Genomic DNA, 12,352 nt, shown 5'->3' with positions numbered 1-12,352 from the left:
CAAGTTAACCTAGAATTAAAATGCTAGCATCAGTAATGTTGGAACATAGTGCATGAGATGACGAGAAGATGGCTGACCAAGATGGTGCATATTCATGATGCTGGGTGCTGCCTTCTTGATGCAGCGCCTCATGTAGATGCTTTTGATGGGGAGGGCTATGGCCGTGATGGATCGGACTGTGCCAACCACTCTCTGTTGTCTCTTGCGGTCCTGTGAGTTGGATTTGCCAATCCAGGTCACGATGCAACCATTCAGGATACCTTCTGCAGGACATCTGTAAAAGCAGCATCCATGGAGAAAGAAAAACAGTTAACGTTTCAGATAGATGACCTTTCATTTGTTCAGACTGAGGCAAAGTGCTCAAGCTGTTTCTCCTCCTACAGATGCTGCTGAGTATCTTTGCATTTTCTGGTTTTATTTGAGGATGTGTGTTATTAGTACTTGGTGTCGATCAATGAAGCCATAAATGTGTTTTGTTTTAAATCACTTAAGATCTACACCTAGCTGGTATGACCAACTTTAGTGTCGAGTTTAGACGTTGCCATATTAAGAAATAAACTACTTCTGGTGTGCTTCAGAAACATCGATTTAAACATACAGTGACTTTTCTCAGATCCAGCCCATATCCTTGAAAGTGAATGACATGAATTTGTGAAGAGGTGGTCATGCTTAACTAATGCCATTGATTTTTGAGGATGTCGTTCGCATGATAAATAGGAGAGTTTCCCAGATATGCAATGTGTGTCCAGAAGGCATTTAGAGGACTGAATTATCATGCAGCTTGCATAAGCTTGACTTGCATTCATATGGGCCAAGATTGTGGTGTGATTTAACTGTTAGTTGTTTGGTAGGGTAGATGCAATAAGCTTTTTCTCTGCTGTGTAATCCAGGAGCAATAGAGCACAATCTTAAAATCAGAGCTTTAAAACAAAGTGCTCGAGAAACTCGGCGGGTCAGGCAGCATCTGTGGAGGGAAATGCACAGATGACGTATCAGATCAGGACCTGCCTTCAGACTGTCTATTTCCCTCCACAGATGCTGCCTGACTGCTGAGTTCCTCCAAGTTTATTATTTGCTCAAATTTCTAATGCCTGCAGTTTTTTTTAATGTCATCTTAAAATTAGATTGTGAAAGTGGAAAATGGGTTTATTCAGAATAAATTCAAATCCTTAACGTTTCCACGAGAGAACATTGCTGCTGCCATTCTTTGGTGCATTAGCTGAAGGTTTCCAAAATCAGACGGTCCATCCATCTCTCATCTCTGTCTCCGTAGTTCACAAAAGGGTAGTAGAAAATTAGAGCACACTTGCTGAAAAGGTGAAGCTTTCAAAGCTGATGATTTTGTGAGGTCGGACGTCAAGCAGTGTGGAAAAAGGCATAAATGGAAATGGGGCAAATCACCTAGGAATATATTTCACATTTCTTGCAATATAAAAGGAGGCAATTTGACCCATAGACTTACGCCAACTCTCAGACGATTCACATCAGTCTGATTTCCCTCATTTATTTTTCCTGCCATTCATTCACCAGCTAAACCTTGTCTCTTAAACACTTTGCAATCGGAATTAGAGCACAATATTCATTATTTAGTGTTTTTCCTACCAGTAGCTGGGGGTTGATCAGTAACCAGTGTCTGAGGAGCCCTCAGGATGTTGCTGAGGGCAATGATTGGAGCTGTGGTCTGTTTCCACACTGTGCAGTTCTGTGATTCTACCTCTTACTTTACATCTCGCTGCAGTTGAGTTTGGATCATTCAGATTGTCTAAGCTGCTGCTTCTGGGGACAAAAATGCCCTTGAAGTTCTTCTCGGTACTCCATCTGAGAATGGCCGTCCCCCTGTCTCTCTTATTTCTTTTATCTAAACCATTGCTCTGGCCTTCATTCCAGTAACTTTGTTTAATTTTAAGACCTTGAGGCATAAGTTTTGTCAAAAACGTTCCAAAAGCCCACAGAAACCACGTTATAAATCACCCCACTGTTACTTTATCTGAAGTGAGACACGGCGCTTAATCAGGCAGGATCCGGCCAGTTGGTACCGGGTTTTGGGTCTTGATCTTCAAACACCTTTCCCTTGGTTGAGCAAGGGTGTGCTGATGCATGGGAAGGGATGAAGAATTTCATCATCGATGTCTGCCTCCGCCCCTGAGATCGGGACGTTGTCCATGTTTTACGGGCTCTTGCCTTGACCTTTGTGGGTGGGCTGTGTTGTGTGGCAGTGGTAGGCGGATAGGTAGGTAGAGGACTTTGTTCTGCAGAGTGTGAGGTTCATCCTCTCACCTACTTCAACAAACAGTGGGTGGAAAGCCGGCCTCTGACAGCACACAAACACAATGCTTGAGAGAAAAGAGGAGTGTCCTTTTTAAATCATATTGCCTTTTCATATTGGTATGGTACTTTATTTGTCACACGAACCGATGTGCAGTGAAAGGAAACAATTGCTTATATGGTTGAAATTGAAGGTAGACACAAAATGCTGGAGTAACTCAGCGGGACTGGCAGCTTCTCTGGAGAGAAGGAATGGGTGACGTTTCGGGTCGACACCCTTCAGACTAATGTCAGGGGTGTGGGCGGGACAGAGATAGAATGGTAGTCGAAGACAGCAAGACTGGTGGGAGGAGGGGGAGGAGGTGTTTGATGTAATAACTTCAAATAGGCCTTGCTTTCCCTCTCTCTCCATCCTCTTCCCAGTTCTCCCACCAGTCTTACTGTCTCCGATTACATTCTATCTTTATTCCGCCCACTCCACTGACGAAACGTTACACATTCCTTCTCCCCAGAGATGCTGCCTGTCCCGCTGACTTACTCCAGCATTTTGTCTACCTTCGATGTAGAGTGGAATTCATTTATGTTTCCAGTTCGGTACAGATATCACTATACATATTAGATCAGCATCTCGGATAGAGTACACGTGTATAGCAGTTGTATTCTGAGTCACCAGTTTGGTGCCACTTTAAGTCCAAGTTATTATGAGAGTCTCCAATGAGGTTGATTGTAGTTCAGGACTGCAGTCTAGTTGTTGATAGGATGGTTCAGTTGCCCGATAACAACTGGAAAGAAACTGTCCCTGAATCTGAAGGTGTGCGTTTTCATATTTCTGTACCTTTAGTCCGATGGGAGAGGGAGTGGCCAGGGTGAGACTGGTCCTTGATTATGCTGCTGGCCTTGCCAAGGCAGCGTGCGGCATAAATGGAGTCAATGGAAGGCAGGTTAGTTTGTGTGCTGGTCTGAGCCCAGAGATGGGGTTAATGTATTGGAGGGAACTGTGAAATCTGTTACTACTGTGGGTGATGTAAGGTACGAATAGAGTGTAGAGAATCAATGACCAGACGTTAGTGAAAATATGCTGACTGACAAGATGGATTAAAGGCATTTGAATTGTTATCCCTAATGTCTGTTCTTGGGATTACTGACTTTAGTTGCATCAGTAATCTCAAAAGCAGACTGGTTTACCTGATACATCGCCGACTAAGAATCTGCCTCCTGGCGAGCAGAGACTGTGAGCTACTTGATGATCTCTCATGGAGCTGGAGCCCATACCTTGTAGTGAAGGTGGGAGTCATCAGAGGGCAGCAATAGATTCCAACTGACTTATCTCCACTTCATAGAGGATATACACATGGAGCACACAACATGGGAAACAGGCCCTTCAGCCCAACTTGTCCATGCCTACCAAGCTGGATGATTAGGCTAGTCCCATTTGGCCCATTGCCCTCTAAACCCTTCTTATGCATATATCTGTCCCAACGTCTTTTAAGAATAGTAATTATATCCACCTTTATAGATTCCTCTGGCAGCTCATTGCAGATTTGGACTGCCTTCTGAGTGGAAAAAGTTGCTCTGAGGTTCCTCTTAAATCTCTCATCTTATGCATTAACTCTTGTCCTGCACATTAACAAAGCTATTTTAGCTTTTCCATTGACTTGGTGTTTTTGGCTCATTTTTATTTGGAATAGGAAATTGAGGTAATATGTTATGGTTCTTAGGGCATGTTCTATATAAAAAAGACTGGTGTGTTTGGGTGTGTGAATTTCTTATAGCATTTCTTCCATTGTTCTGTCAACCCACTTTAAGCTGCAGTAACCATTTGCTGGCAACTCTACAAGGAATTTTTCACTGAGATATACAGACACTTCCTTTTAATTCTTGCACCGCAGACTGCATGCAGCCTGGTCAAAGATTGCTGCTATTCACAGTGCTTCACAGTCAGTGAACTGTAGCAAGAAGCCAGGCCCTTCAGCCCGACCTGTCGATGCTGACAAAGTTGCCTAACCGAGCTTGTCCCACTAGCCTGCACCTGGCCCATATCACTCTGAATCTTTCCTATCCATGTACCTGTCCAAGTGTCTTTTCATTGTCGTAAGGGAGAGTATGATTGAAGATTTTGGGAATATCCAGCAGTTCTTTGATCTCAAATCAAATCCAATTCTAGTAGATGCAATATTGGAAGGAAGGTTATAATCAAGGCAGAAAATCTTAGTGTACAGGTTGTGTTCTCGATAGACAATATACAATGGACAATAGGTGCAGGAGTAGGCCATTCGGCCAGCACCGCCATTCAATGTGACCATGACTAATCATTCATAATCAGTACCCCGTTCCTGCCATACCCCCTGACTCCGCTATCATTAAGAGCTCTATCTAGCTCGGTTGAAAGCATCCAGAGAATTGGCCTCCACTGCCTTCTGAGGCAGAGAATTCCACAGATTTACAACTCTCTGAGTGAAAAGGTTTTTCCTCATCTCCGTTCTAAATGGCCTAAACTGTGGCCCCTGGTTCTGGACTCCCCCAACATTGGGAACATGTTTCCTGCCTCTCGCGTGTCCAATCCCTTAATAATCTTATATGTTTCAATAAGATTGTTTCTCGATAGTGAAATTGTAACTGAAAGACCAAGGCTATGAGTGACCCCACAACATGACACCACGTTCTGACTGCATGAAAAGATCCCGCTTGAGTTTTATTTATAATTAATTCACGTACAGGATGTGAAAATGGCAAGATGGTAGTTTTTAAAAAATCACCATACTAGCAGATCCGCTGTGTTGTATTGGTAGATCGGGTAAGAAGCGCACATTTCCTTTGCTGAACAATGTTAAGGAACCAATCCACTAGTTTCATTATTAGTATGATTTAATTATCCCTTTCAATTCCAACTTATTAATTACTTGAATTTAAATTCCCCCTCTGCCATTATGGGATTCAAATTGTTACTTCAGGATCAACAATTCTCAGCCCTGGTTGCCAGTGCTGCCCAGTACTTGACTATTCCAACAACATACTCCTCAGCCCAATACTGAAATCAGAAAGAGTGCTTGTAGTATCTTCAGCACATGATCAGTGGCTCTGTTGTTCTGTTGAGTGGCTGTACCAGGACTGCTTACGGGCAGAGCAGGTTAAAAGTGTCCAGAACAAGGATTTTTTCTGAAATAAATAAAAGTTTGGGGAATATGTAAGAAGGAACTACAGATGCTGGTTTAAACCCAAGATAGGGTCTGAAGAAGTGTCTTGACCTGAAACGTCACCTTTTCCTTTTCTCCAGAGATGCTGTCTGACCCGCTGAGTTACTCCAGCTTTTTGTGTCTATCTAAAGTTTTGGGAATACTCAGCTAGACAGACAGCATCTGACTTTTGTTTTTCAGATTTCCAGCCCTTGCAGTTATTTTGGTCCTTGGGGAATGTTTCTGTTGTTTGAGTTTTGCCTGGGGTCTTGGCTACAAATGTAGATGCACACAATATGTTGACAAAGCAAAGACAATTCCTGTGTCCATGAAGATTTGGCGTCTATGAAATACCAGATCTGATCTGCATGCTTTCCCGTTCACGGATGGATCTATTACTTTCTCCTCTTTCTCAGACTCCCTGAGATTTAAGTCCTCACTCTCCTCTTGAATAAGATTCATAAATATAATATTCAAATGATACCATTGCCACAAGGAGGTCTTTCTTTAGCCAGAGGGTGATGAATCTGTGGAATTCATTGCCACGGATGGTTGTAGAGGCCAAGTCATTAGATATTTTTAAAGCGGAGATTAGCAAGTTCTTAATTAGTACGGGTGTTAAAGGTTATGGGGTGTAGGCAGGAGAATGGGGTTGAGAGGGAAAGATACATCAGCCATAATCAAATGGCGGGGCAGACTCAAATGGCCCAAATGGCCTAATTCTGCTCTTACATCTTATGGTTTTATTGTACAAGTGAAATGCCTCTCGTACTTTAATAGAAAGTATAGTCTTTGATTGTAGTTGGTCACAACAAGCTATAAAATAAGGGGCAGGTTATAGAAAAGTCTTCTTATTCACAAAATGCTGGAGTAACTCAGCAGGTCAGGCAGCATCTCGGGAGAGAAGGAATGGGTGACGTTTCGGGTCGAGACCCTTCTTCAGACTGAAAAGTCTTCACTCTGAAGGTGACGACTCTGGAATTCTCTGGCCTCGAGGATGGTGGAGCTAGATCAGTAGATAGTTTTAAGATGGAGAAAGATATTAGAAATGGCGAGGAGTTGAGGGTAATGGGGAATTGGCATGAGGAATTGAGGCCAGCACACATCAGCCATGAGCATATTGAATGGCAGGGCAGGCTTGAGGGGCCTGGTGACCTACTCTTGCTCCTATTTTCTTGAGTACATTTATTATGTGGCGGTAAAACTGTGGATTGTGTTTGGTAATCAATGTTCACTGGTGTGAACGTTGAATGCTCCAATGTCGTAATACCTCCCTAACCCCTTCTCTTTCTCCTAACCCCGGTCGGTGCGCACACATTTCCCATCATTTCCCACCCCTGTCACCCTGCTCCTTTCCCCTCCTCCATAGGCTCATCTCCCATCCCTGAGTCCCATATTTCCCTTGTACTCCTACCTCTTCCCCCCCCCCCGATCCCTGCCCATATTCCACCCTACTGCTTTACATTTCACTCCTCATTTTCTTTCCTTATGACACCCCTTGTTTTCTTTTCATCTCTAGTCTTTGCTTCACTCATGCCCCCCTCCTGTATCCACCTATCACTTGCCAAGCTTTGTCCCACCCGCACCTCTCTTTTACAGATTTCTCCCCTCACGCCCCCTCCCCCACCCCCCACTCCATCAGTCCAAACAAAGGTCCCAAACTGAAACATCGTCTGTCCATTCACAGATGCTACCTGACCTGCTGAGTTCCTCCAGCACCGTGTTTTGTTCAAGACTCACTCCAGCATCTGTAGTCTCTTGTGTCTCCATTTACCAGCAATATCCACCCTGTAATCTCCCTGCCCATTCCATTGAAACTGGCAGCTACCAACTGAGCAGTTCCAGGACAATGATGGAAGCAATTATGTTACATTAAAAACTGGTGCAGCTCAAAACCCCAGAAAGCAAGTAAACACAACTGCGGCTTATCAAGGGCCAGTGTCTGGGAGCAGGAAATGGCTATCAGCTGGTGTAGCTGAATGACGTGTCCCTCCGTAACCTCCCAGTATCTGTATGCATTGACACCCGGCTAGCTGATATGTGCACATCACACAGCTACACGCACCACAATCTTTAACAGCACAAAGGAGATAGACTCTCAACTATGAGGAGACAGGAATGTGCAGTGTTGTTTTTTGGACTATGTGATAAGTGCTCTCTTTCCTTGGATCTACTTGGTGAAAGAAAGTTTTATATTTAAGAATAGGCCCAGTTTCGGGTCAGAAGTGTGAGGGCATTCGATGCCTGGACTGGAAGCTAGTTTACATCTCTGGTTCTCAGATTTGAATGGATATTTAAATATTGTTACATAACCGAGAGTGGCTTATCAAGGGACTATAACTATCAGGGAATATTTACAGTGTTCATTGTGTAATCCAAAATACAATATGTAGGCAGTATTTAGAGTCATAGATTCGTTCAGCAGAGAAGCAGGCCCTTCGGCCCAACTCGTTCATGCTGATCAACGTGCCCGAACTGCTTTTGCCTAATGTGACCCACATCCCTCTAAACCTTTCCTTGATGCCCACAATGTATTGAATATACAAGGTGACTGAGTTTCCACAGATCTCATAGGCTGAGTATTAGCCATGCCATGGTACCCAGCATTCAAGACCCTCTGGGTAAAATAATTTCTGCTCATATCTGTCTTGAGTGGTCGACCCCCTTCCCTTGAGAGTGTGACCCCTGGTGCTGGATCCTCTAGTCATGAGAATCGTCAGCACTGCATCCATCTGGTCAAGCCTCCGAACTATTTTTCAATGCCGTAGCCCACTCTAAACTCCAGATTTTAGATTTAGATATACAGCGCAGAAACAGCCCTTCGGCCCACCGGGTCCACGCCGCCCAGCGATCCCCGCACGTTAACATTATCCCACACCCACTAGGGACAATTTTTACATTTGCCCATCCAATTAACCTACAAACCTGTACGTCTTTGGAGTGTGGGAGGAAACCGAAGATCTCGGAGAAAACCCACGCAGGTCACGGTGAGAACGTACAAACAGTACAGCACCCGTGGTCAGGACCGAACCTGAGTCTCCGGTGCTGCATTTGCTGTAAGGCAGCAACTCTACCGCCATGCCACCGTGCCGCATTAGGGTAGGCCCAGTCTGCTTAATCTCTCCCCCTATGACTAACCTTCCATCCTAGGAGAGCCTTTGCGGCTCCCCCTCTATCACGTATCCCGTTCTCTTTACAGGGAGACTAGACTAGTATGCACTTTGCCAGGTGTGGTCTCATCAGGAATCTATTTCAGTGAGATGTATAACCTTTCAGTTCTGATGTCATTCTAATATTATATTTTTGTACCTCTCCTGAGTCGGGGTTCCATGGACGGTTGTGTTATTTTTCCTGACCTTTTAACTTGACAATCATACATAAAGTTATGGTGTACAAAGAATCTAGAATTCCAGCATACGACATTATACTTATCTAATCTTCCCTTCAAAAAAATTCAATGTGGTTAGACAAATATAATTGTCGGATTTGGAAACTGTACAGATAAGTCTATGTTATAGTTCATTTTTATAGATAGTCAACGTCTGGCTTTTGTTTTCAATGAGCCCTCTCCTGGATCGAGATATTAAGAACGTAGGACCTTGATGCAGGTGAATGGTCCTGCGAGCCGACAACAACATTGAATCAGCTCGTCGCTGACCAGTGTGCCAACTCGTCATCCCACCTCATCATTATCTCGGCGGTCTAAAGCCCAACAGCCTCATCCTTGAATACCCTGAACGATCAGACGTCCACCCCCTCTGTCAAGGACACCTCCACACGTTTCCTTGCCTCCGCAAAACGATGCTGTCTTACAGACGATCCCTTTCTCTGAGACTGGCGGAAAGGGCATCTGTCCCGTCACTAACCCTCCGAGTCTACCATGTACAGGTCAGCCCGCGAGCGTAGCACGACCCCCACCCCCTGCGTCCCCTCTACACCGGGAACCTACCCGGCCGTACACTGCACACCTGATCAGTCTCCTCGATCGATGGCACTTTGCTGCCCCCACCCTTCTAACATGTGGTCCCTTGCACACACAGGCACAGAACAAACTGACCGGGGTGCTTGCTGCTGCAAAAGTGATTGAAACGAAGAGCGAGGAAGAGCTGGAAGATTACATTGTGGAGATTGACATCCTGGCCTCCTGCGATCACTACCATATTGTCAAGCTCCTCGATGCGTTTTACTATGAAAACCAACTGTGGGTAAGAGACATCACCCTCTCATGTAACAGTGGTGCTGGGTAACCCACAGACCGTTCACCTTTGCCACTTGCATCTGATTCCGCCGAAGGTCTGTGCCTTTGGGGATGTAACACACTCCCAGCTCAGCCCACAACTCCTCAGCCTACCCTGCTTGCCACAGTCTCCAGCCATCACTGGCTCCAGGTGTTTGGATGGCTCTGCTCAGGGATGCTCTCTCTGTTCCCTGCTTGTCCCTGTGCTGTGCTTCCGCTGTATCTGCCCAAGCAGCTGCCGCTGACCCTGCCCCCTGGTCGTCCAGTTGCATCTGGAGCGGCCCTCCCCCTGTCGTTCTCCGCCGTCTCTGCTCAGCACTGTAAATGCAGGAGGTGCAGATGTGGCCGCTCGTGTGGGATGAGGCGCGACAGCTCGCTGCCTCCACTCACCCCGACACCTGAAGTGGCAGCCCAGAGCCCTCCAGCAAGCGGGACCAAGAGCAGAGGGACGGTTCTCTGGCCATTGTGTGCGACTGCTTTGCAACCAGTTGGCCTCTCTGCTTCATTAAAATGCATTGAGCTGTCACATCCATTGTAACAGAGCCACCATGTAGCACAAAGAGCGTGCTCAGTGACCCGCTGTGGGAACTGCAGGCAACTCCGACTGCTGGCCAGAATGATATTTTTCTCAGCTTATTTTCTCTGTGTGACTTCTATCGTCCGTGAGTTTAACTCTGGGTGGTATAAGACAATAACTGCAGATGCTGGTACAAATCGAAGGTATTTATTCACAAAATGCTGGAGTAACTCAGCAGGTCAGGCAGCAACTCAGGAGAGAAGGAATGGGCGACGTTTCGGGTCGGGACCCTTGATGTCAGGGGGGCGGGACAAAGGAAGGATATAGGTGGAGACAGGAAGATAGAGGGAGATCTGGGAAGGGGGAGGGGAAGGGAGGGACAGAGGAACTATCTAAAGTGGGAGAAGTCGATGTTCATACCGCTGGGCTGCAAGCTGCCCAGGCGAAATATGAGGTGCTGTTCCTCCAATTTCCAGTGGGCCTCACTATGGCACTGGAGGAGGCCCATGACAGAAAGGTCAGACTGGGAATGGGAGGGGGAGTTGAAGTGCTCGGCCACCGGGAGACCAGTTTGGCCAACGCGGACCGAGCGCAGGTGTTGAGCGATGCGATCGCCGAGCCTGCGCTTGGTTTCGCCGACGTAAATAAGTTGACATCTGGAGCAGCGGATGCAATAGATGAGGTTGGAGGAGGTGCAGGTGAACCTCTGTCTCACCTGGAAAGACTGTTTGGGTCCTTGGATGGAGTTGAGGGGGGAGGTAAAGGGACAGGTGTTGCATCTCGTGCGGTTGCAGGGGAAAGTGCCCGGGGATGGGGAGGTTTAGGTAGGAAGGGACGAGTGGGTGGATTTCAGTCGGGCAGTGGTGTGGAGATGTGTACAGATTGCATCTCTGGGTGCTAGGGAGGGGACTGTTGTATTGCAGAGTGGAAGGCTACACCAGCACTTAGTGTCAACCTTTGGTATAAACCACCATCTGCAATTGCATGTTTCTACAAAGCTGAGCTGTGGCTGCCCCTTGGCCTTGGCCACACCATTGTTTCATGACCTGTACCTGCGTGTTTCTAACCGCCGACCTGTCCCCACAGATCCTGATTGAGTTCTGCGGTGGAGGGGCAGTTGATGCCGTCATGTTGGGTGAGTGCACAGTCAGGTAATGTGTGCGTCGGGGCGAGCGGGCAATGTGTTACACAATAGACAATAGACAATAGACAATAGACAATAGGTGCAGGAGTAGGCCATTCAGCCCTTCGAGCCAGCACCGCCATTCAATGCGATCATGGCTGATCACTATCAATCAGTACCCCGTTCCTGCCTTCTCCCCATACCCCCTCACTCCGCTATCCTTAAGAGCTCTATCCAGCTCTCTCTTGAAAGCATCCAACGAACTGGCCTCCACTGCCTTCTGAGGCAGAGAATTCCACACCTTCACCACCCTCTGACTGAAAAAGTTCTTCCTCATCTCCGTTCTAAATGGCCTACCCCTTATTCTCAAACTGTGGCCCCTTGTTCTGGACTCCCCCAACATTGGGAACATGTTATCTGCCTCTAATGTGTCCAATCCCCTAATTATCTTATATGTTTCAATAAGATCCCCCCTCATCCTTCTAAATTCCAGTGTATACAAGCCCAATCGCTCCAGCCTTTCAACATACGACAGTCCCGCCATTCCGGGAATTAATCTAGTGAACCTACGCTGCACGCCCTCCATAGCAAGAATATCCTTCCTCAAATTTGGAGACCAAAACTGCACACAGTACTCCAGGTGCGGTCTCACCAGGGCCCGGTACAACTGTAGAAGGACCTCTTTGCTCCTATACTCAACTCCTCTTGTTACGAAGGCCAACATTCCATTGGCTTTCTTCACTGCCTGCTGAACCTGCATGCTTCCTTTCATTGACTGATGCACTAGGACACCCAGATCTCGTTGAACTCCCCCTCCTCCTAACTTGACACCATTCAGATAATAATCTGCCTTTCTATTCTTACTTCCAAAGTGAATAACCTCACACTTATCTACATTAAACTGCATCTGCCATGTATCCGCCCACTCACACAACCTGTCCAGGTCACCCTGCAGCCTTATTGCATCTTCCTCACAATTCACACTACCCCCCAACTTAGTATCATCTGCAAATTTGCTAATGGTACTTTTAATCCCT

At 46.3% G+C, this 12,352-nt stretch overlaps 1 protein-coding gene across 2 annotated transcripts in view; it reads left to right on the top strand.

The window, feature by feature from the left end:
* The window catches only part of slka (STE20-like kinase a), an 81,437-nt gene that overhangs the window by 21,488 nt on the left and 47,597 nt on the right, over positions 1 to 12,352 (top strand). For both annotated transcript variants that reach the window (XM_078413280.1, XM_078413279.1), the window contains exons 2-3: positions 9,479 to 9,643; positions 11,279 to 11,327. In XM_078413280.1, coding sequence (XP_078269406.1) covers positions 9,479 to 9,643; positions 11,279 to 11,327 — 214 coding nt within the window. The remainder of the gene's footprint in view (positions 1 to 9,478; positions 9,644 to 11,278; positions 11,328 to 12,352) is intronic.

The sequence above is a fragment of the Rhinoraja longicauda genome, chromosome 16, assembly GCF_053455715.1.
Source record: "Rhinoraja longicauda isolate Sanriku21f chromosome 16, sRhiLon1.1, whole genome shotgun sequence".
Classification (NCBI taxonomy): Eukaryota; Metazoa; Chordata; class Chondrichthyes; order Rajiformes; family Arhynchobatidae; genus Rhinoraja; species Rhinoraja longicauda.
Note: the sequence above shows the minus strand (reverse complement) of the source record. Positions and strands in the feature narration are given on the sequence as shown.